The following is a 25,902-nucleotide window of genomic DNA, read 5'->3' on the forward strand; positions in this document are numbered from 1 at the left end:
AGATTGTGGAGGCATTAGTGATGATCTTTCAGGAATCACTGGAGCAGGAAGGGTCCTAGAGGATTGGAAAGTGGCTAATTTAACACCCCGTTTAAGAAGGAGGGAGGCAGAAGATGGGAAATTATAGTTAGCCTGACTTCGGTCATTGGTAAGATATTAGAGTCCCTTATTAAAGATGAGATCGCGGAGTACTTGGAAGTGCATGGTAAAATAGCAAGAAATCTTACAACACCAGGTTAAAATCCAACATGTTTGTTTCAAACACTAGTTTTCGGGCCACTGCTCCTTCCTCAGGTGAATGAAGAGTCACCTGAGGACGGAGCAGTGCTCCGAAAGCTAGTGTTTGAAACAAACATGTTGGACTTTAACCTGGTGTTGTCAGACTTCTTACTGTGCTCACCCCAGTCCAACGCCGGCATCTCCACATCATGATAAAATAGGACTGAGTCAGCAAGGCTTTCATAGAATTTACAGTGCAGAAGGAGGCCATTCGGCCTATCGAGTCTGCACCGGCTCTTGGAAAGAGCACCCGACCCAAGGTCAACACCTCCACCCTATCCCCATAACCCCCCCCACCCAACACTAAGGACAATTTAGCATGGCCAATCCACCTAACCTGCACATCCTTGGACTGTGGGAGGAAACTGGAGCACCCGGAGGAAACCCATGCACATACGGGATACGGGGAGGATGTGCTGACTCCGCACAGACAGTGACCCAAGCCGGAATCGAACCTGGGACCCTGGAGCTGTGAAGCAATTGTGCTAACCACAATGCTACCGTGCTGCACTTTGTCAAGGGGAGGTCGTGCCTGACAAATCTGTTAGAGTTCTTTGAGGTAGGAACAAGGAAGTTAGACAAAGGAGAACCAGTGGACGTGATTTATTTAGATTTTCAGAAGGCCTTTGACAAGGTGCCGCACAAGAAACTGTTAAATAAGTTAAGAGCTCATGCTGTTAATGAAAATCGCTTATTGTCACAAGTAGGCTTCAATGAAGTTACTGTGAAAAGCCCCTAGTCGCTACATTCCAGCACCTATTCTGTTACAGGAATCGAACCGTGCTACTGGCCTGCCTTGGTCTGCTTTCAAAGCCAGCGATTTAGCCCTGTGCTAAACAGCCCCAGCTACTTAGGGTAAGATCCTGGCATGGATAGAGGATTGGCTGACTGGCAGAAGGCAGAGAGTGGGGATAAAGGGGTCTTTTTCAGGATGGCAGCCGGTGACTCGTGGTGTGCCTCAGGGATCTGTGCTGGGACCACAACTTTTCATATACATTAATGATCTGGAAGAAGGAACTGAACTGTTGCCAAGTTTGCAGATGATACAAAGATCTGTAGAGGGACAGGTAGTATTGAGGAAGCAGGCGATCTGCAGAAGGACTTGTACAAGCTAGGAGAGTGGGCAATGAAGTGGCAGATGGAATACAATGTGGAAAAGTGGGAGGTTATGCCCTTTGGAAGGAGGAATTTAGGCAGAGACTGTTTTCAAAATGGGGAGATGCTTCGGAAATCAGAAGCACAAAGGGACTTGGGAGTCCTTGTTCATGATTCTCTTAAGGTTAATGTGCAGGTACAGTCGGCAGTTAGGAAGGCAAATGCAATGTTAGCATTCATGGAATGAAGAGCTTGCCGTATGAGGAATGGTTGAGGACTCTGGGTCTGTACTCGATGGAGTTTAGAAGGATGAGTGAGGATCTTATTGAAACTTACAGGATACTGTGAGGTCTGGATAGAGTGGATGTGGAGAGGATGTTTCCACTTGTAGGAGAAACTAGGCGCAGAGGACACAATCTCAGACAAAAGGGACAATCCTTTAAAACAGAGATGAGGAGGAATTTCTTCAGCCAGAGGGTGGTGAATCTGTGGAACTCTTTGCTGCAGAAGGCTGTGGAGGCCAAATCACTGAGTATCTTTAAGACAGAGATAGGTAGGCTCTTGATTAATAAGGGGATCGGGGTTATGGGGAGGAGGCAGGAGAATGGGGATGAGAAAAATATCAGCCATGATTGAATGGCGGAGCAGACTCGATGGGCCGAGTGGCCTAATTCTGCTGCTATGTCTTATGGTCTTATTTAAGAAGGGCTGCAAAGAAAAACTTGGGAATTATAGACCGGTAAGCCAAACACCTGTGGTGGGTAAGTTACTAGAGAGGATTCTGAGGGATACAGGCATTTGGAAAACAAAGGGGGCCGAATTCTCCACTCCCCACGTGGCGTGTGAGAATCGTGGGAGAGCCTCCTGACATTTTTTACGTCCCCCTGGCGCCCCCAGCGATCCTACCCCCCCTCCCCGCTCTGAAAAATCGACACTCGCCGTTTTTCACGGCGAACGGCGATTCAACGAGCCCGATGGGCTGAGCAGCCGGCCCTTCACGCTCGTTTCAACATGGCAGCAACCACACCTGGTCGCTGCATTTGTGAAACGGGCGGCAGATGCCTGTTTGGGGCATCTAGGGGCCCGATTGGGACGGGATCACTGCGACTGTGCTCGGGAGGGGACAGGCCCGCGATCGGTGCCCACCGATCATCGGGCCAGCGTCCAAAATGGACGCACTCTTTCCCCTCCGCCGCCCGGCAAGATCAAGCCGGCAAGAGAAAGGCGGCACCGCGCATGCACGGGTTGGAACCGGCAACCCTCGCTTGCGCGGATGACATCAGAAAAGCGCCGTTTCCGCGTCATTTCCGGTGCGACGAGGTCGCGGCCGGGAACGATGGCGGCCCGCTCCTAGCCCCCCGGGTTGGGGGTGAATTAGGTGCGGGGAGCGGGCCCCAAGGCCGTCGTGAACCTCGGCCGATTTCACGACTGGCATCCCAATTTTTATCGGGAGCGGAGAACACCGCCCAGGGTCTTTGTGCTTGGGTAATAATATCTTCCAAATTTGTTGGGAGTTCTTTGATGAAGTGACCAGGAAGGTTGATGAGGGCAGGGCGGGAGACATATTGTGGGATTATCCCCTAACTGGTGGGGCGGGCCGTACCGGGACCGACGAGTGGCGTGAACCACACCAGCGTCGGGCCACCGGAAGGTGTGCAATCCTCCGCTCCTTCAGGGGCTAGGCCGGCACCGGCGGGCTTGGCGCCGCGACAGCTGGCAACGAAGGGCCTCCGCCGGCTGGTGGAGTTAGCGCTTGCGCTGGAGCGCCAGCGTGTGCTGCCGCCATCCCAGCGCATACGCTGGAGAGTTCTTCTCCGCGTCGGCCATGGCTGACCATTACACCGGTCGGCGCGGAGGGAAAGAGTGCCCCCACAGCACAGGCCCGCCTGCGGATTGGTGGGCCACGATTGTGGGTCAGGCACTGAGCCCCCCCCCCCCCCCCCCCCCGAGCACTCCTCAGGCCGCCCACAGAGACAGGCCCCCTGGTAAGGACCTGGTGTATGTAATGCCACGGCGGGACCCGCTGAAAACCGGTGGCCTCTCGGCCCACTTACCTAACAGCACTAATTTCGGGACTTATGGGAGGAAACCGGAGCACCCGGAGGAAATCCACGCAGGCACAAGGACATGTAGACTCTGCACAGACAGTTACCCAAGCTGGGAATCGAACCTTGGAGGTGTGGAGCAACTGTGCTAACCACTGTGTTACCTTGCTGCCCACAGCAGACAGATAGGCAGACACCTTTTCCCAAGCTGGAAATGTCAATTACTAAGGGACATATGTTTAAAGTGCGAGGGGGAAAGTTTTGAGGAGATTGCCGAATACATGAATAGGAAGGAATAGAGGGATACGGACTCCAGAAGTGCAGAATTTGCGGTTAGACGGGCATAAAGATCGACGGAGGCTTGGCGGGCCGAAGGGCCTGTTCCTGTTCTGTACTGTCCTTTGTTCGACTGTTATCAGGTTATCAGCTAATCCATTTTCATACATAGTCTTGTTGCTCTAATTTATTTTGACAGTTCCCTTTCCAATGTTTAAATATGTTTCTCACCCGATTGCTTCTTCCATGATGCAGCCAGCTTTCTGGTCTGGACAGTTACAATGACGATCGTCTGTATCATGTGACATCCCCAGGTTGTGTCCCAACTCATGAGCGACTGTTGAAGCAGCAGCCAGGTAGCTCGGACGGCTGTCCTAAGAGAGAACAGACAGAACATAATGTGAAGAAGCTTCAATACCATGAGGGGCAATTGCAGACTGCTACGACACCTTGGGCTAATGTGTGGTCAATTTCAACCCCAAAGGTCTTGGAGTCCCAACATAAGTCAATTTACTGATAATTCATGTTTCGCATTTCCGAGATCTTTGGCATTCGATTTGATTTGATTTATTGTCACGTGTATCGAAGTACAGTGAAAAGTATTGTTCTGTGTACAGTCCAGACAAATTGTTCCATACGTCAAAAAACATCGGACATGCATGAATACAAAATCTAAATACAGAGACACAGACATCGGGTGAAACATACAGGAATGCAGAACTACTCAGTATCAAATCAGATCAGTCCATAAGAGGGACATTTAGGAGTCTGTTAACAGTGGGGAAGAAGCTGTTTTTGAGTCTGTTTGTGCGTGATTGCAGACTTTTGTATCCCCTGCCCGATGGAAGAAGTTGGAAGAGTGAGTAAGCCGGGTGGGAGGGATCCTTGATTATGCTGCCCGCTTTCCCCCGGCAGCGGGAGGTGTAGATGGAGTCCATGGATGGGAGGCAGGTTCATGTGATGGACTGGGCGGAGTTCATGACTAGTTTCTTACGGTCTCGGGCCGAGCAGTTGCCATACCAGGCTGTGATGCAGTGAGATAGAATGCTTTCTACGGTGCATCTGTACAAATTGGTAAATGTGGAAATGCTGAATTTCTTTAGTTTCCTGAGGAAGTATAGGCGCTGTTGTGCTTTTTTGGTGGTAGCGTCGACATGGGTGGACCAGGACAAATATTTGGTGTTGTGCACCCCTAGGAATTTTAAACTGCTAACCATCTCCACCTTGGCCCTGTTGATAAAGACAGGGATATGTATGATACTTTGCATCCTGAAGTCAATGGCCAGCTCTTTAGTTTTGCTGACGTTGAGGGAGAGATTGTGGCCGTTACACTACTCCACTAAGTTCTCTATCTCTCTCCTGTATTCTGACATTGTTCAAGATTTGACCCACTATGGTTGTGTCATCAGCAAACATATAAATGGAGTCGTGGGAAGGTGCCATGGCTGATGGGAGAGGTGTTGGGTATGTGTTTCTGGTCTCCCTTCCAAATGCAAATACTGAGCGATCACTTCACTTATCTCTACCTTCCTCACCCCTCCAGATGGATTCAACTGAAACATGCCTGATAATTCCAGACGTTTTGTTTTAATCACCTTTTTTAATTCACTCTGGGGTTTTTTTCCGCACCCAGGAAACTCTTCGCCTCCTAAAGAGCCATATTATGAGTTATTCCCTATTAAACTGACAGAGTATCTGCACCTGAAAGCAACAATCGGTTCAATAATCGCAAGCCAAACAAGGAATCATACTTTTTAAATCTTGCCAAAGGAGCCCACAATTATTATGGGTCCAGACAAAACCACAATCTTTTATGAAAATCCCAGACTGGAAACTGATTGTTATGGGTCCAAGAAGGAAATTCCAATTTGTTATGGGATTCCAAAAGAATACCCAACTTTATAATTTGGAAAATTGTGAGGAAATGTTACTGTGCCACAGCTTTGTTGACAATCACATTTTACTTGATAAGAACAAAAACCAAAGAAAATTACAGCACAGGAACAGGCCCTTCGGCCCTCCCAGCCTGCGCCGATCCAGATCCTTTATCTAAACCTGTTGCCTATTTTCCAAGGATCTACTTCCCTCTGTTTCCCGCCCGTTCATATATCTGTCCAGATGCATCTTAAATGATGCTATCGTGCCCGCCTCTACCACCTCCACTGGCAAAGCGTTCCAGTCACCCACCACCCTCTGCGTAAAAAACTTTCCACGCACATCTCCCGTAAACTTTCCCCCTCTAATCTTGAAATCGTGACCCCTTGTAATTGACAGCCCCAATCTTGGGAAAAGCTTGTTGCTATCCACCCTGTCCATGCCTCTCATAATTTTGTAGACCTCAATCAGGTCCCCCCTCAACCTCCGTCTTTCCAATGAAAACAATCCTAATATACTCAACCTTTCTTCGTAGCTAGCACCCTCCATACCAGGCAACGTCCTGGTGAACCTCCTCTGCACCCTCTCTAAAGCATCCACATCCTTCTGGTAATGTGGCGACCAGAACTGTAGGCAGTATTCCAAATGTGGCCGAACCAAAGTCATATACAACTGTAACATGACCTGCCGACTCTTGTTATCAATACCCCATCTAATGAAGGCAAGCATGCTGTATGCCTTCTTGACCACTCTATCAACCTGCCTTGCCACCTTCAGGGTACAATGGACCTGAACTCCCAGATCTCCCTACGTCAATTTTCCCCAGGACCCTTCCATTGACCATATAGTCCGCTCTTGAATTAGATCTTTCAAAATGCATCACCTCGCATTTGCCTGGATTGAACTCCATCTGCCATTTCTCTGCCCAACTCTCCAATCTATCTATATTTTGCTGTATTCTCTGACAGTCCTCCTCGTTATCTGCAACTCCACCAATCTTAGTATCATCTGCAAACTTGCTCATCAGACCACCTATACCTTCGTCCAGATCATTTATGTAGATCACAAACAACAGTGGTCCGAGCACGGATCCCTGTGGAACACCACTAGTCACCTTTCTCCATTTTGAGACACTCCCTTCCACCACTACTCTCTGTCTCCTGTTACCCAGCCAGTTCTTTATCCATCTAGCTAGTACACCCTGAACCCCATACAACTTCACTTTTTCCATCAACCTGCCATGGGAAACCTTACCAAACGCCTTACTGAAGTCCATGTATATGACATCTATAGCCCTTCTCTCATCAATTAACTTTGTCACTTCCTCAAAGAATTCTATTAGATTTGTAAGACATGACCTTCCCTGCACAAAACCATGCTGCCTATCACTGATAAGTCTATTTTCTTCCAAATGTGAATAGATCCGATCCCTCAGTATCTTCTCCAGTTTGCCTACCACTGACGTCAAGCTCACAGGTCTATAATTCACTGGATTATCCCTGCTACCCTTCTTAAACAAAGGGACAACATTAGCAATTCTCCAGTCCTCCGGGACCTCACCCGTGCTCAAGGATGAGGCAAAGATATCTGTTAAGGCCCCAGCTATTTCGTACCTCGTTTCCCTCAGTAACCTGGGATAGATCCCATCCGGTCCTGGGGACTTGTATTCCTTAGTGCCTTTTAGAATACCCAAAACCTCCCCCTTCCTTATGCCGACTTGACCTAGAGTATTTAAACATCCATTCCTAGACTCAACATCAGTCATGTCCCTCTCCTTGGTGAATACCGATGCAAAGTACTCATTAAGTATCTCACCCATTTCCTCTGACTCCATGCATAAATTCCCTCTTTTGTCTTTGAGTGGGCCAATCCTTTCTCTAGTTACCCTCTTGCTCCTTATATACAAATAAAAGGCTTTGGGATTTTCCTTAACCCTGTTAGCCAAAGATATTTCATGACCCCTTTTAGCCCTCTTTATTGCGCGTTTGAGATTTGTCCCACTTTCCCGATATTCCTCCAAAGCTTCATCAGTTTTGAGTCGCCTCAATCTTATGTATGCTTCCTTTTTCATCTTAGCTAGTCTCACAATTTTACCCGTCATCCATGGTTCCCTAATCTTGCCATTTCTATCTCTCAGTTTCACAGGGACATGTCTGTCCTGCACTCTAATCAACCTTTCCTTAAAAGACTCCCACATTTCAAATGTGGATTTACCCTTAAACAGCTGCTCCCAATCCAAATTCCCGAGCTCCTGCCGAATTTTGTTATACTTGGCCTTTCCCCAATTTAGCACTCTTCCTTTAGGACCACTCTTGTCCTTGTCCATGAATATTCTAAAACTTACGGAATTGTGATCGCTATTGCCAAAGTAATCACCGACTGAAACTTCAACCACCTGGCCGGGATTATTCCCCAATACCAGGTCCAATATGGCCCCTTCCCGAGTTGGACTATTTACATACTGCTCTAAAAAACTCTCCTGGATGCTCCTTACAAACTCTGCTCCATCTACGCCTCCAACACTACACGAATCCCATTCAATGTTGGGGAAATTGAAATCTCCCATCACAACCACCCTATTGCTCCAACATTGTTCTATAATCTGTCTGCATATTTGTACCTCTACTTCATGCTCGCTTTTGGGAGGCCTGTAGTAATGTCCCAACAATGTTACTGCACCCTTCCTATTTCATAGCTCTATCCATATTGCCTCAGTGCTCGAATCCTCCATCGTGCCCTCCTTAATCACAGCTGTGATATCATCTCTGACCAGTAATGCAACTCCTCCACCCCTTCTATCTCCCTCTCTATCCCTCCTGAAGCATCTATACCCTGGGATATTTAGTTCCCAGTCTTGCCCTTCCCTCAACCAAGTCTCAGTAACACCAATAACATCATATTCCCAGGTACTAATCCAAGCCCTAAATTCATCTGCCTTACCTGCTACACTTCTCGCATTAAAACAAATGCACCTCAGACCACCTGTCCCTTTGCGATCATCATCTCTTCCCTGTCTACTCTTCCCCTTAGCCACCTGTCCCTTTGAGTTTATTATCTAGTACCTTACTAGCTTTAGTTGCTGCTTCTTTACTGACCTCTAACTTCCTAATCTGGTTCCCATCCCCCTGCCACATTAGTTTAAAACCTCCCCAACAGTGTTAGCAAAAGCACCCCCTAGGACATTGGTTCCAGTCCTGCCCAGGTGTCGACCATCCGGTTTGTAATGGTCCCACCGCCCCCAAAACCGGTTCCAATGTCCCAAAAATCTGAACCCCCTCCCTCTTGCACCATCTCTCAAGCCACGTATTCATACTGACTATTCTTGAATTTCTACTCTGACTGTCCCGTGGCACTGGTAGCAATCCTGAGATTACTACCTTTGAGGTCCTACTTTTTAACTTATCTCCTAACTCCTTAAATTCTGTTTGGAGGACCTCATCCCGTTTTTTACCTATATCGTTGGTGCCTATATGCACCATGACAACTGGCTGTTCACCCTCCCCCTTCAGTATGTCCTGCAGCCGATCTGAGACACCCCTGACCTGAGCACCCGGGAGGCAACATACCATTCGGGAGTCTCGTTTTCGACCACAGAACCGCCTGTCTACTCCCCTTACAATTGAATCCCCTATGACTATAGCCCTGCCAGTCTTTTTCCCGCCCTTCTGTGCAGCCACGGTGCCATGAGCCTGGCTACTACTGCCTTCCCCTGGTGAGTCATCTCCCCCAACAGTATCCAAAACGCTATACCTGTTTTGGAGGGAGATGACCGCAGGGGACACCTGCACTGCCTTCCTGCTCTTTCTCTTCCTTTGGTCACCCATTCCCTTTCTCCCTCAGCAAACCTAATCTGCGGTGTGACCAACTCGCTAAACGTGCTATCCACGACCTCCTCAGCATCGCGGATGCTCCAAAGTGAGTCCATCCGCAGCTCCAGAGCCGTCATGCGGTCTAACAGGAGCTGCAGCTGGCAGAGGTTCCAGAAGCAGCTGAAAAACCTGGCTCCTCTCATGAACTATACCAGCTGCAATCCAAAAGCAAACCACATTCTTGTGTCTTATTGCAAAAGGTCACATTGTCCCTGGAAAAATCAATGCGTCTCTTTCTTTGGAATCACAACAAAAGTACGAGGCTGGATTCTCTGCTTCCCAGCCATGTCCTGGTGGTGTGCAGTTTTCTGTCACTGGGATTCTCTACTCCCGCCGTTTCCAATGGGTCTTCCAATTGAGGCTGCCCCACACTGCTGGCAAAACCATGGGCTGCTGATAGGAAAAGTGAAATACCAACAGCCAGCAAATGCCGGCCATGAAATACATCTTTAAAACATTCAAATCTCTCACATTCGTCACAAAATTCAGTGGACTATTGCACTATTTTCTTGATCCTCCTACATTTTCTGATGGTCATGCATTCATCTTTTCTCTGCACACTCTTAACATGCACAGCGACCACTCCCTAAATGTGCCTTCCACAGAGTACATGAGAACATAGACCTGCAGACGCACCACAGTGACTCCAGCTTTCATTCCCGTTCCAAAAACTGAAACTCAAGTTCATTCATTTGGTGATATTTCCTGTAAGCCTAGTCACCAAGGCCACTTGAAGTGTCCACATTTCCCCACATGCCACAGAATGTACATTTCACTTGGCCGAGCTGCCCTGCATACCTTAGCTTTACTTGCCAAATAGTATGTCCATTAGGAAAGTGCTCCTTATTAATATTGGAGACTTGTGCCAAATTTTTAAGAGTTGTGCCATAGGATGATACGCCTGACATAGTCAAGGTCACCAATCTTATCTTACTGACAATATCCCAGACACACTAATTATCATTCTGACTCACTGACAGGACAGACGCTCCGGAGTTTGCTGCACCGTTCTATACAGTCAGAAAGGAGTTGTCCTGACAATGCTGAATTTTGACTGCAGACCCCATGATGCCTCATGGCATCAGGTGAAACATGGGGAGGAAACCTCGTGCTGATCACCGCCACTATACACCAGCACCCACTCCTGCCTCCACCAGCGAACAAATTGGTACTCCTCCATTTGAGCATAAATTGCAAGAATCAGTATGGGTCTTTCAATGGCCCTCACCAAGAATGGCTCAGAGAACCACTAGTGACCATGTAAACCAAGCAGGTACTAGTCTGGCTCTCCAGAAAGTGAGTGGTAAAAGAGCGCTGAGAGAGTGAATCAGCAAAGAAGTATTGAATAGTTCAGCAGGCTCAAGGAACCAAATAGTCTGTATCTAATCATATTTCTGATGTTCTTACATTGTTACCATAAGGGAAAAAGCCTGCAAAATCCTCGCCAATCTGCCTGTCAAAAATGCATTGTTCTGCTGGTCATTCCCATTGTCATTGTGAAGTCCCATCTCTAATCTGAGGGTATAGATCATTGTGTTATGAGGCACTTCCACTGTGTCCAATGGGATGTATTCAGAACAAGGGAAACTTTTGCAGCTCAGCAACATTACTTACCACACGATTACACTCACTCCCACTCAATCATTCATATTGGCATGTGAGAGTACCTTAAGAAATAGGCATTTAAGAAATGTACCTTTAAGAAATGGGTGTTATCAGTGATGTCAGAGAGTGAGTGGAGCTGGGATGTCTGTCAGCTTTTTACTTTCATTTTGGGCTGTTTGCTGCAGGGTGTGTTTTAGTTTCGTTTTCAGAGCTGGATTAGCTGCAGTCACAGCCAGAAGGGGTATTAGTCTCTCTCTGTAATCTAAAATAAGCAAATTGATCTTTTGGTGGTTTAAAACTAATAACTGCTCTCAGTAGTGACTTTAACCTAATGTGCTTCTGTTTAAGGAACAAGGAAGTTGAAGCACTTGTCAAGAGGAAGAAGAAGGCTTATGTTAGGATGAGACATGAAGGCTCAGTTAGGGCACTTGAGAGTTACAAGTTAGCCAGGAAGGACCTAAAGGGAGAGTTAAGAAGAGCGAGGAGAGGACACAAAAAGCCGTTGACGGATAGGATCAAGGAAAACCCTAAGGCTTTGTATAGGTGTAATCAAGGATAGTAGTGGAAAGTTGTGCGTGGAATCAGGGGAGATAGGGGAAGCGTTAAATGGATATTTTTTGTCATTGTTTACACTGGAGAAAGACAATGTTGTCGAAGAGAATACTCAGGTACAGTCGACCAGGCTAGATGGGATTGAGGTTCAGAAGGAGGAGGTGTTAGCAATTTTGGAAAGTGTAAAAATAGATAAGTCCCCTGGGCCAGATGGGATTTATCCAAGGATTCTCTGGGAAGCCAGGGAGGAGATTGCAGAGCCTTTTTCCTTGATCTTTATGTTGTCTTTGTCGACAGGAATAGTGCCGGAAGACTGGAGGATAGCAAATGTTGTCCCCTTGTTCAAGAAGGGGAGTAGAGACAACCCTGGTAATTATAGACCTGTGAGCCTTACTTCGGTTGTGGGTAAAATGTTGGAAAAGGTTATAAGAGATAGGGTTTATATAGAACAGTACAGCACAGAACAGGCCCTTCGGCCCTCGATGTTGTGCCGAGCAAATGATCACCCTACTCAAACCCACGTATCCACCCTATACCCGTAACCTAACAACCCCTACCTTAACCTTACTTTTTAGGACACTATGGGCAATTTAGCATGGCCAATCCACCCAACCCACACATCTTTGGACTGTGGGAGGAAACCGGAGCACCCGGAGGAAACCCACGCACACATGGGGAGGAAGTGCAGACTCCGCACAGACAGTGACCCAGCCGGGAATCGAACGTGGGACCCTGGAGCTGTGAAGCATTTATGCTAACCACCATGCTACCGTGCTGCCCATATATATAATCATCTTGAAAAGAACAAGTTGATTAGCGATACTCAACACGGTTTTGTGAAGGGTAGGTCATGCCTCACAAACCTTATTGAGTTTTTTGAGAAGTGACCAAACAGGTGGATGAGGGTAAAGCGGTTGATGTGGTGTATATGGATTTCAGTAAGGCGTTTGATACGGTTCCCCACGGTAGGCTATTGCTGAAAATAAGGAAGTATGGGATTGAAGGTGATTTAGCGGTTTGGATCAGTAATTGGCTAGCTGAAAGAAGACAGAGGGTGGTGGTTGATGGCAAATGTTCATCCTGGAGTTCAGTTACTAGTGGTGTACCGCAAGGATCTGTTTTGGGGCCACTGCTGTTTGTCATTTTTATAAACGACCTGGAAGAGGGTGTAGAAGGATGGGTTAGTAAATTTGCAGATGACACGAAGGTCGGTGGAATTGTGGATAGTGCTGAAGGATGTTATAGGTTACAGAGGGACATAGATAAGCTGCAGAGCTGGGCTGAGAGGTGGCAGATGGAGTTTAATGTGGAAAAGTGTGAGGTCGTTCACTTTGGAAGGAGTAACAGGAATGCAGAGACTACTGGGCTAATGGCAAGATTCTTGGTAGTGTAGATGAACAGAGAGATCTCAGCATCCAGGTACATAAATCCCTGAAAGTTGCCACCCAGGTTAATAGGGCTGTTAAGAAGGTATATGGTGTGCTAGCCTTTATCAGTAGGGGGATTGAGTTTCGGAGCCACGAGGTCATGCTGCAGCTGTACAAAACTCTGGTGCGGCCGCACCTGGAGTACTGCGTGCAGTTCTGGTCACCACATTATAGGAAGGATGTGGAAGCTTTGGAATGGGTTCAGAGGAGATTTACTAGGATGTTGCCTGGCATGGAGGGAAGGTCTTATGAGGAAAGACTCAGGGATTTGAGGTTGTTTTCGTTAGAGAGGAGAAGGCTGAGAGGTGACTTAATAGAGACATATAAGATAGTCAGAGAGTTAGATAGGGTGGACAGTGAGAGTCTTTTTCCTCGGATGGTGATGACCAACCCGAGGGGACTTAGCTTTAAATTGAGGGGTGGTAGATATAGGACAGATGTCAGAGGCAGTTTCTTTACTCAGAGAGTAGTAGGGGTGTGGAACGCCCTGCCTGCAACAGTAGTAGACTCGCCAAATTTAGGGGCATTTAAGTGGTCACTGGATAGACATATGGATGAAAATGGAATAGTGTAGGTCAGATAGGCTTCAGATGGTTTCACAGGTCGGCGCAACATCGAGGGCCGAAGGGCCCGTACTGCGCTGTAGTGTTCTATGCTCTATTAAAAGTTTTTTTAAAGTCTTTTGGATGTTAAAAGTACAGCTTAAGCATTACTTCGTGCTGTATTCTTTGGGGGTTGTATTTGAATTGATGGTTGCTAAGATGTTCACTGTTTGTTTTAAAAAGGATAACTTGAGTTAATAGAATAAAAATTGTTTTGCTTTAAAAAATACTTTTCCATTTCTGCTGTACCTACCTGTAGAGTGGGCCGTGTGCTCCCCATACCACAATCTAGTAAGGTTGTGGGTCAGGTGAATTAGGACATAGAACAGTACAGCACAGAACAGGCCCTTCGGCCCTCGATGTTGTGCTGAGCAATGATCACCCTACTTAAACCCACGTAACCCGTATACCCGTAACCCAACAATCCCCCCATTAACCTTACACTACAGGCAATTTTAACATGGCCAATCCACCTAACCCGCACATCTTTGGACTGTGGGAGGAAACCGAAGCACCCGGAGGAAACCCACGCACACACGGGGAGGACGTGCAGACTCCACACAGACAGTGACCCAGCCGGGAATCGAACCTGGGACCCTGGAGCTGTGAAGCATTGATGCTAACCGCCATGCTACTGTGAGGCCAAATTCCATGATACAATTTGAGGTTCTCTAAACCCTGGCCCATAACAATATTGACACAAACAGATTTGAGTCCCAGGAATTTTCAGTGTTTGCACAAGTAACTGTTTGTTCCTTATAGAGTTCCTCAGTCACTGCTGCCACTCTCTGATGAAAATCATTTGCGGGGACTAATTCAAGAAACACCAATGAGCAACATTTCATATGTCACCCGAGTGCTAAATACCCAATGACACGTCAATAAATCATTTGGAATGTCTCTTCTTTTAGTTTATATCCAGCCAGTCAATCTGACCCTAAACCCATCGGCAACATGCATCACATGTGAAGTTCAATGAGTGATCTCAACTTTCATTTAAACTATGAAATAGAATCCATGGTTCCAAAACCTGTGCTTTTTGGGTCAGATCCTAACTGAAAGAGAAACTAAACTTTCAGGGCTTCCAGGGAAATTAACATTTTAGCTAAACTGAAATGGAAAGTTCAGGAGTGGCATTCACCCCTACTCAGCGGGGCGGGGGTCCCGGCAGGACGGAGTGGCTGAACCACTCTGGTGTCAGGCCGCCCCAAAAGTGTGGAATCCTCCGCACATTCAGGGCTAGGTCCGCCCCAGAGTTGTTGGCCCCGCACCGGCTGGCGGGAAAGGGGCTTGTTGCCATGACAACCAGTGCTGAAGGGCCTCCGTCGGCCGGCGCGAGTTGGCTCGTGCGCGGGAGCGCCAGCGCGTGCTGAAGCCAACCCACGCTTGCGCAGGGGGATTTGCTTCCGCACTGTGAATGGCGGAAGACCACAGCTGCTGGTGTGCAAGGATAGAGTGCCCCCACTGTACATGCCCGCACGCGGATCAGTGGGCCCCCGATTGCGGGCCAGGCCACCGTGGGGGCATGTCCCGGGACCAGATCCCCCCCCGCGCCCCCCCAAAAACCCTGGAGCCCGCCCGCACTGCCCAATTTGAGCCGGCGGGATCAGCAACAGATGGACGGGACTTCGGCCCGTCGCAGGCCAAAGATTTCGGGCATCCCCGGCACCCACTGAGTCACGCCGGACCCGGCCATTCCGGGCATCCCCGGCACCCACTGAGTCACGCCGGACCCGGCCATTCTCCGAGGCGGGCGGTGCGACTCATCCCCGGCACCCACTGAGTCACGCCGGACCCGGCCATTCCGGGCATCCCCGGCACCCACTGAGTCACGCCGGACCCGGCCATTCTCCGAGACGGGCGGTGCGACTCATGCCTGGCCGGTTTTTGGGGGGCAGGAGAATTAGGAGGACAGCGGACGCGGGATTCACGCCAACCCTGTGGGGGGTGGGGGGGCGGGGGGGGGTGCGGTCAGAGAATCCCGCCCCAGGTTTCTGGGAAAGTTGAAGTTCATTGAGACCAGATTAAACAGAAAGAGCTCAGATCACCCAAAGCTACAGAGAGTCGAAACAAAATGAAGCAAGAGACAGGACCCAGAAACAAGATGGCTTCAGCTGTTTCTGCGACTTGAACTTATTGACTAACCAGACTCAATATACTGTGCTCTAGATTGTTTCTGAGATTCATGGCATCAGATTGAAACATATAAGGGGCTGAATTCTCCACTGACAGGATCCTCCACTTCGCCGGCAGCGCACTCCGGATTTCCCGACGGAGTGGGGATGCCCACAATGGGAAACCCCATTGGCCGGCTGCCGGGACGGAGAATCTCGCTGCTGGTGGAGGCTCGCTACACCAGAAAATGGGTGCAGCGGACCCACCACTGGTCACTGTTTAAAAATTAGGGATTGCTTATTTAAAATGGAGATGAGGTGAAATGCAGGGCTGCTTAGCACACTGGGCTCAATCGCTGGCTTTTAAAGCAGACCAAGCAGGCCAGCAGCACGGTTCGATTCCCGTAACAGCCTCCCCGAACAGGCGCCGGAATGTGGCGACTAGGGGCTTTTCACAGTAACTTCATTGAAGCCTACTCGTGACAATAAGCCATTTTCATTTCATTTCAATATTTTCTGTCAGAGGGTTGTGATTCTCCGGAACCCTTTCCTGAAAAGGTGGTGGAAGGAGAGTCTCTGAATATTTTCAGGCAGAGGTGAATTCATTCTTGGTAAAAACACGGGTGATGGGTTATTGGCGGCTTTCATTATGCAGATTTGAGGTTACTATCAGATCTCAAATGATCTGATGAAATGATGGAACCAAATGGCCTCTTCCTGCTTCTTGTTTCTTTGTTTGTATGTTTGTATCAAAGACTGGCAGGAGAGGTTTTGAAGAAATGTATCATTTTGGTGAAGATCTGCCCATAGAACTTGGGTTGCTTGAATGCTGCTGTGAACTGAGGATCAGACGCCAAATGCTGAAAGAAAATAAGTTGTAATTTTACCTTCGAAAATCCAGAGCTTTGAAGGAATGTTCAGCTGAAATTGGTGCCTTTTAGGTTGAGCGGAATGCCTAGTAATGTCATGGGATCATCTTTACATATTAAATAATATATATAACAATTTATAGTTTATATTGACCACAATTTGCCAGTTGGTTAATGTCTCATTTAGGTTGATTTTGACTTGTTTGTTCAAGTCAAAGCCATACAAGTGAGATCTTTTTCATTGTTTCTTTTGTCAGGGTCATTAGTTGAATTTGATTCTTTAGATTTGTTGATCTCCTCGGGAATCACAACAACCGTGAAATCATTGCACAAAATCATAGAAGAAAAAAACATCCTCAGTTCCTTCACTGTAGCTGATATGCTCCCATTGAGCTTTCTGCTCATTTTAACATTGAAATAACTTTGAGGTTCTGGTCATTGCACTTTAACAAGAACAATGTGTTATCCACAGTCCAAGAGGAATAGGGAAATAGAAGGAAGAATTTGTGCTCACCAAATTTGCTCCTGCAGAACCCGACCTCGAACATATACCAACGAAAATTCCCAATCCAATAGAGTTACTATTTGAACGGCCACCGCTGTAAAAGAGAAGTCAATATTAACAGGGATGCACCTGATGGAATCAAAGGAAAACCAACAATCTTCCACGGATGATTAAAGAATCAATTTTTATAAAGGAGACTGACTAATCTAAACTTTTTCAACATTAGCCATGACTTAGAGTGCTAAAACTAGTTGCCCCTCTAGCTAAACAGTTCCGGTATGAGAGCAATAGTGATACCTACCTGGCAATGTGGAAAGTCTGTGTTTGCTGACACCACAATGCAGTCCTTGTTAAAATGGATGTTTCGTTTTAATATGTTTTTGGGAATATGGTGGTACTTTGTAAAGAAGACTGTGTGTCTGTGTGTGTGTATACATTATTGAAATAAGCTGGGAATGGTGAATAAAGATAGGTTGTCTGGCAGAGTTGAGTGATGAAAGGGTAAAGGTGCTCGATGAATACATTTGTAATGAGATACTATGGTGAAGTGGGTGTCCAAGTTGGATTTTTAAAAATTGCATTCAGAGAAAAATAAGGACGTAACTTTTTAGATGTTAGTGGTGGGGAAGCTTTTGGAAAACATACTGAGTGACAGGATATATGCACAGTTGGAGAAAAATGGACTTGTTAGTGACGGGCAGCATAGCTTTGTACATATCTCACCAACTTGATTCAGTTTTTTGAAGTGGTGACAAAGAAAATTGATGAGGGAAGGGCTGCGTATGTAGTTACAATTAAATAAGGGTAATTACAAAGACATAAGGAAGGAGCTGGCCAGAGTTGATTGGAGAAGGAGCCGAGCAGGGAAGACAGTGGAACAGCAATGGCAGGAGTTTTGGGGGGTTATTGGGAGGCACAACAGAAATTCATCCCAACGAGGAGGAAACATGCTGAGGGGAGGACAAGGCATCCATGGCTGACGAGGGATGTTAAGGACAGCATAAAAGCTAAAGAAAACATACAAAGTGGCGAGGATTAGTAGGAAGCCAGAGGATTGAGAAGCCGATAAAAGCGAGCAGAGGACAACTAAAATAGTAATAAGGCGGGGGAAGATGAAATATGAGTGCAAGCTAGTTAGTAATATAAAGGAAAATAGGAAGAGTTTTTTTCAATATATAAAAGATAAGAGAGGCAAAAATAAACATTGGACCACTAGAAAATGTGGTTGGAGAAGTAATAATAGGAAACAAAGATATGGCAGAGGAACTGAATATTTACTTTGCCTCAGTCTTCACGGTGGAAGACACCAGTGGGATGCCAGAGCTCCAGGAGAACCAGGGGGCAGAGGTGAGTGCAGTGACCATCACGAAGGAAATGAAAAATGAAAATCACTTATTGTCGCAAGTAGGCTTCAAATGAAGTTACTGTGAAAAGCCCCTAGTCGCCACATTCCGGCGCCTGTTCGGGGAGGCTGTTACGGAATTGAAAGGTCTGAAGGTGGATAAATAACCTGGACCGGATGGACTACACCCCAGGGTTGAAAAAGAGATAGCTGAGGAGATTGTGGAGGCATTGGTGATGATCGTTCAGGAATCACTGGAGGCTGGAAGGTCCCAGAGGACTGGAAAGTGGCTAATGTAACATCGCTGTTTAAGAAGGGAGGGAGGCAGAAAACGGGAGATTATAGGCCGGTTAGCCTGACTTCGGTCATTGGTGAGATTTAAGAGTCCATTATTAAAGATGAGATTGCAGAGTACTTGGAAGTGCATGGTAATATAGGACTGAGTCAGCACGGCTTTGTCAAAGGGAGGTCGTGTCTTACAAATCTGTTAGAGTTCTTTGAGGAGGTACAAAAGAGAACCAGTGGACGTGATTTATTTAGATTTCCAGAAGGCCTTTGACAAGGTGCCGCATAAGAGATTGTGAAATAAGTTACAAGATCATGGTGTTCAGGGTAAAAGCCTGGCATGGATAGAGGATTGGCTGACTGGCAGATTGGGGATAAAGGGGTCTTTTTCAGGATGGCAGCCGGTGACTAGTGATGTGCCTCAGGGGTCTGTGCTGGGACCACAACTTTTCACAATATACATTAATGATCTGGAAGAAGGAACTGAAGCCACTGTTGCTAAGTTTGCAGATGATACAAAGATCTGCAGAGGGGCAGGTAGTATTGAGGAAGCAGGCGAGCTGCAGAAGGACTTGGACAAGCTTGGAGCGGGCAATGAAGTGGCAGATGGAATACAATGTGGAAAAGTGTGAAAACTTTGGAAGGAGGAATTTAGGCATAAACTATTTTCTAAATGGGAAATGCTTCACAAAGCAGAAACACAAAGGGTCTTGGGAGTCCTTGTTCACGATTCGTGTTCCTCCTGCAGAATGTTTGAGGTGAGGGATGCCGTCAGTGTCCCTGCTGATTTCACCTGTGGGAAGTGCACCCAACTCTAGCTCCTCAGAAACCCTGTTAGGGAACTGGAGCTGGAGCTGGAGGAACTGCGGATCATTCGGGAGGCAGAGGTGGTCATAGATAGAAGCTTCAGGGATGTAGTTACTCTGAAGAATAAAGATAGATGGGTGACGGTGAGAGGGGCTGGGAGAAAGCAGTCAGTACAGGGATCCTCTGTGGTCGTTCCCCTTAGTAACAGGTATACTGCTTTTGATACTGTTGGGGGGGGCTTACCAGGGGTAAGCCATGGGATACAGGTCTCTGGCACAGAGTCTGTCCCTGTTGCTCAGAAGGGAAGAGGGGAGAGGAGTAGAGCATTAGTCATTGGAGATTCCATAGTTAGGGGGATAGATAGGAGATTCTGTGGGAACGAGAGAGACTCGCGGTTGGTGTGTTGCCTCCCAGGTGCCAGGGTCCGCGATGTCTCGGATCGTGTTTTCGGGATTCTTAAGGGAGAGGGGGAACAGCCCCAAGTCGTGGTCCACATAGGTACCAACGACATAGGTAGGAAAAGGGATAGGGATGTAAGGCAGGAATTCAGGGAGCTAGGGTGGAAACTTAGATCTAGGAAAAACAGAGTTATCTCTGGGTTGTTACCCGTGCCACGTGCTAGCAAGTCGAGGAATAGGGAGAGGGAGCAGTTGAACACGTGGCTACAGGGATGGTGCAGGAGGGAGGGTTTCAGATTCCTGGATAATTTGGGCTCATTCTGGGGTAGGTGGGACCTCGACAAACGGGATGGTCTACACCTGGACCAAAGGGTTAACAATATCCGGCAGGCAGGAGGTGGTTTAAAGTGCGTCTACTTCAATGCCAGAAGCATCCGGAATAAGGTGGTGAACTTGCGGCATGGGTTGGTACCTGGGATCTCGATGTTGTGGCCATTTCAGAGACATGGGTAGAGCAGGGACAGGAATGGTTGTTGCAGGTTCCGAGGTTTAGATATTTCAGTAAGCTCAGGGAAGGTGGTAAAAGAGGGGTAGGGGTGGCATTGTTAGTCAAGGACAGTATTACGGTGGCAGAAAGGACGTTGGGTGAGGACTCGTCTACTGAGGTAGTATGGGCTGAGGTTAGAAACAGGAAAGGAGAGGTCACCCTGTTGGGAATTTTCTATATGCCTCCGAAAAGTTCCAGAGATGTAGAGGAAAGGATTGCAAAGATGATTCTGGATAGGAGCGAAAGTAACAGGGTAGTTGTTATGGGAGACTTTAGTCATCCAAATATTGACTGGAAACACTATAGTTCAAGTACTTTAGATGGGTCAGTTGTTGCCCAGTGTGTGCAGGAGGGTTTCCTGATACAGTATGTAGATAGGCCAACAAGAGGCGAGGCCATATTGGATTTGGTACTGGGTAATGAACCAGGACAGGTGTTAGATTTGGAGGTAGGTGAGGGGCTGTTTAGCACACAGCTAAATCGCTGGCTTTGAAAGCAAACCAAGCAGGCCAGCAGCACGGTTCGATTCCCGTAACAGCCTCCCCGAACAGGCGCCGGAATGTGGCGACTAGGGGCTTTTCACAGTAACTTCATTTGAAGCCTACTCATGACAATAAGCGATTTTCATTTCATTTCATTTTCACTTTGGTGATAGTGACCACAATTTGGTTACGTTTACTTTAGCGATGGAAAGGGATAGGTATACATCGCAGGGCAAGAGTTATAGCTGGGGGAAAGGCAATTATGATGCGATGAGGTAAGACTTAGGATGTATAGGATGGGGAGGGAAACTGCAGGGGATGGGCACAATGAAAATGTGGAGCATGTTCAAGGAACAGCTACTGCGTGTCCATGATAAGTATGTACTTGTCAGGCAGGAGGGAGTGGTCGAGTGAGGGAACCTTGGTTTACTAAAGTAGTAGAATCACTTGTCAAGAGGAAGAAGGAGGCTTATGTAAAGATGAGACGTGAAGGTTCAGTTAGGGAGAGTTACAAGTTATCTAGGAAGGCTCTAAAGAGAGAGCTAAGAAGAGCCAGGAAAGGACATGAGAAGTCTTTGGCAGGTAGGTTCAAGGAATACCCTAAAGCTTTCTATAGATATGTCAGGAATAAAAGAATGACTAGGGTAAGAGTAGGGCCAGTCAAGGACAGTAGTGGGAAGTTGTGCGTGGAGTCCGAGGAGATAGGAGAGGTGCTAAATGAATATTTTTCATCAGTATTCACACAGGAAAAAGACCATGTTCTCGAGGAGAATACTGAGATACAGGCTACTAGACGAGAAGGGCTTGAGGTTCATAAGGAGGAGGTGTTAGCGATTCTGGAAAGTGTGAAAGTAGATACGTTCCCTGGGCCGGATGGGATTTATCCTAGCATTCTCTGGGAAGCTAGGGAGGAGATTGCTGAGACTTTGGCTTTGATCTTTATGTCGTCATTGTCTGAAGGATTAGTGCCAGAAGACTGGAGGATAGCAAATGTTGTCCCCTTGTTCAAGAAGGGGAGTAGAGACAACCCCGGTAACTATAGAGCAGTGAGCCTTACTTCTGTTGTGGGCAAAGTCTTGGAAAGGTTTGGAAGAGATAGGATGTATAATCAGCTGGAAAGGAATAATTTGATTAGCGATAGTCAACACGGTTTTGTGAAGGGTAGGTCATGCCTCACAAACCTTATTGAGTTCTTTGAGAAGGTGACCAAACAGGTGGACGAGGGTAAAGCAGTTGATGTGGTGTCTATGGATTTCAGTAAAGCGTTTGATAAGGTTCTCCACGGTAGGCTATTGCAGAAAATAAGGAAGTATGGAATTGAAGATGATTTAGCGGTTTGGATCAGTAATTGGCTAGCTGAAAGAAGACAGAGGGTGGTGGTTGACGGCAAATGTTCATCCTGGAGTTCAGTTACTAGTGGTGTACCGCAAGGATCTGTTTTGGGGCCACTGCTGTTTGTCATTTTTATAAATGACCTGGAAGAGGGTGTAGAAGGATGGGTTAGTAAATTTGCAGATGGCACGAAGGTCGGTGGAGTTGTGGATAGTGCTGAAGGATGTTATAGGATACAGAGGGACATAGATAAGCTGCAGAGCTGGGCTGAGAGGTGGCAGATGGAGTTTAATGCGGAAAAGTGTGAGGCGGTTCACTTTGGAAGGAGTAACAGGAATGCAGAGTACTGGGCTAATGGCAAGATTCTTGGTAGTGTAGATGAACAGAGAGATCTCGGCATCCAGGTACATAACTCCCTGAAAGTTGCCACCCAGGTTAATAGGGCTGTTAAGAAGGCATATGGTGTGCTAGCCTTTATAAGCAGGGGGATTGAGTTTCGGAACCACAAGGTCATGCTGCAGCTGTACATAACTCTGGTGCGGCCGCACCTGGAGTACTGAGTGCAGTTCTGGTCACCACATTATAGGAAGGATGTGGAAGCTTTGGAAAGGGTTCAGAGGAGATTTACTAGGATGTTGCCTGGTATGGAGGGAAGGTCTTACGAGGAAAGGCTCAGGGACTTGAGGTTGTTTTCGTTAGAGAGGAGAAGGCTGAGAGGTGACTTAATAGAGACATATAAGATAGTCAGAGGGTTAGATAGGGTGGACAGTGAGAGTCTTTTTCCTCGGATGGTGATGACCAACACGAGGGGACATAGCTTTAAATTGAGGGGTGATAGATATAGGACAGATATCAGAGGCAGTTTCTTTACTCAGAGAGTAGTAGGGGTGTGGAACGCCCTGCCTGCAACAGTAGTAGACTCGCCAAATTTAAGGGCATTTATGTGGTCACTGGATAGACATATGGATGAAAATGGAATAGTGTAGGTCAGATAGGCTTCAGATGGTTTCACAGGTCGGCGCAACATCGAGGGCCGAAGGGCCCGTACTGCGCTGTCGTGTTCTATGTTCTATGTTCTATGTTTGATAAGGTTCCCCATGGTAGGCTATTGCAGAAAATACGGAGGCATGGGACTTCGGGTGATTTAGCAGTTTGGATCAGAAATTGGCTAGCTGGAAGAAGACAGAGGGTGGTGGTTGATGGGAAATGTTCAGCCTGGAGTTCAGTTACTAGTGGTGTACCACAAGGATCTGTTTTGGGGCCACTGCTATTTGTCATTTTTATAAATGACCTGGAGGAAGGCGTAGAAGGATGGGTGAGTAAATTTGCATATGACACTAAAGTCGGTGGAGTTGTGGACAGTGCAGAAGGATGTTACAAGTTACAGAGGGACATAGATAAGTTGCAGCGCTGGGCTGAGAGGTGGCAAATGGAGTTTAATGCAGAAAAGTGTGAGGTGATTCATTTGGGTTCCCCATGGTAGGCTATTGCAGAAGCTACCACACGGATCTTAAGACGGAGATAGATAGGTTCTTGATTAATAAGGGGATCAGGGGTTATGGGGAGAAGGTAGGAGAATGGGGATCAGAAAAATATCCTCCATGATTGAATTGCGGAGCAGACGCGATGGGCCAAGTGGCCTAATTCTGCTCTCATGTCTTGTGGTCTTCTGGATTTCTACGATTTCTATGTGTGGTGATCTACTGTGTGCACAAGGAGCCGTATAAATATGCACAACCTCCTCCTGATCAGCTATTTCGCCAGCTGCAGCAGTAGGCCACGCATCTGACTGTAATAAAGCCACAGTTGTACCAATCTGAGTCTTTCGTGCAATTGGTAGTGCATCAAGTTATTACAGTCAGATTTTCTACATTATGGACATCAGGATCAAACCAGATCGCCTGGAACTGGATCCACACTCGCCAGACGCCAGAAAGGACTTTAATCACTGGCTGGCTTGTTTTGAGGCCTACATCAACGCTGCGATCCCCATGCCGACGGAAGCTCAGAAGATCCAAGTTCTATACGCCAGGTTGAGCTCCAGCATGTTCCCGTTGATTCAGAACACCCTGAGTTACGCGGAAGCGATGGCTCTCCTTAAAGAGAACTACGTTCCGAAGACAAACTCTTCACATGGCACGTACTCGCCACTCGCGTACAACTACCTGGTGAGTCGATCGAAGACTTCTGGCAGGCTCTTATCCCACTCGTACAGGACTGTGACTATCAGGCCGTCACGGCCACTGAACATTCCAATCTCCTCATGCGTGATGCATCCGTGATGGGGATTGCGTCGGACCCCATCCGACAATGACTGCTGGAAGGGGCCACGCTCGACAGAGCGGAGACAAAAGCTTTAGTGCTCTCCATGACGGTCGCATCTCGCAACGTCCAATCCTACCCCGCTCGCCGTGCGGCCCACCCCTACTACCCCTCCTGGACCCCTCAAACGACCCCCCCCCGGCTGGGACCTCTCTCTCCTACTCAATACACCTGCGCTGCCCGCCACACCACGCACCCTAGGGATTCCCGCTGCTACTTCTCCGGCCAGCAGAAGCACCCCTGCCAGCGCTGCCAAGCCCGCGGTGTGGTAAGAAGGGCCACTTTCCGGTGGTGTGCCAGGCCCACACAGTCGCCGCTATCACGCCCGCAATCGCCCCCTTCCCCCAGCTGATCCCACAATGGGCACCGTCATCTTCTGCTCCCAGGTCCATGTGCGGCCCATGGGGGCTGCCATCTTGCCCCACCCCCACAACGTGCACACCATGGGCGCCGCCATCTTGCCCTGCCCCCGCAACGTGCGCTCCATGGATGCCGCCATCTTGCCCCGCCCCTACAACGTGCGCTGCATGGGCGCCGCCATCTTCTCCTCAACAGGTCCTCCGGACGCTGCCATTGCCGCCATTATGTCTCCCCCATGGGACTAGAATGCTGGATCCAGGTCACCGACGCTCTCCATCTGAATCATCGGATGATCACCTGCAGCTCGCCTCTATGACACTGGACCAGTCCCGTCCTCACAACCTGGCCACCGCTTTGACGACAGTGGAAATCAACGGCCACGCGACTTTTGCCTACTGGACTCCGGGAGCACCGAAAGTTTCATCCACCCGGACACGGTAAGGCGCTGCTCCCTCGCGGTCTACCCTGCCAACCAACGGATCTCCCTGGCCTCCAGATCCCACTCTGTCTTGATCCGAGGTTGCTGTGTGGTCAATCTCACTGTCGAGGGCGTAGAATTCAGCACTTTCCGCCTCTACGTCCTCCCCAACCTCTGCGCTGCACTATTGCTGGGTCTGGATTTTCAGTGTCATCTCCAGAGCCTCATCCTCAAATTCGGCCGGCCCCTACCTCCACTCACTGTTTGCGGCCTCGTGACCCTCAAGGCTGACCCCCCACTCCCTTTTTGCCAATCTAACTGCGGATTGAAAGCCTGCCGCCACCAGGAGCAGACGGTTCAGCGCCCAGGACAAGGCCTTCATCAGGTCCGAAGTCCAGCAGCTGCTTCGGGAAGGTATTATCGAGGCCAGCAACAGCCCCTGGAGGGCCCAAGTGGTAGTGGTTAAAACTGGGGAGAAACACAGAATGGTCGTGGA

General features: G+C 48.0%; 1 protein-coding gene across 1 annotated transcript in view; it reads right to left on the bottom strand.

Moving 5' to 3' along the window:
* The window catches only part of LOC119963595 (disintegrin and metalloproteinase domain-containing protein 12-like), a 432,269-nt gene that overhangs the window by 270,339 nt on the left and 136,028 nt on the right, over positions 1–25,902 (bottom strand). Inside the window, exons 10-11 of the mRNA XM_038792926.1 lie at positions 17,123–17,207; positions 3,927–4,069 (exon numbers count right to left, since the gene is read on the bottom strand). Coding sequence (XP_038648854.1) covers positions 3,927–4,069; positions 17,123–17,207 — 228 coding nt within the window. The remainder of the gene's footprint in view (positions 1–3,926; positions 4,070–17,122; positions 17,208–25,902) is intronic.

This window comes from Scyliorhinus canicula, chromosome 3 (assembly GCF_902713615.1).
Source record: "Scyliorhinus canicula chromosome 3, sScyCan1.1, whole genome shotgun sequence".
NCBI lineage: Eukaryota > Metazoa > Chordata > Chondrichthyes > Carcharhiniformes > Scyliorhinidae > Scyliorhinus > Scyliorhinus canicula.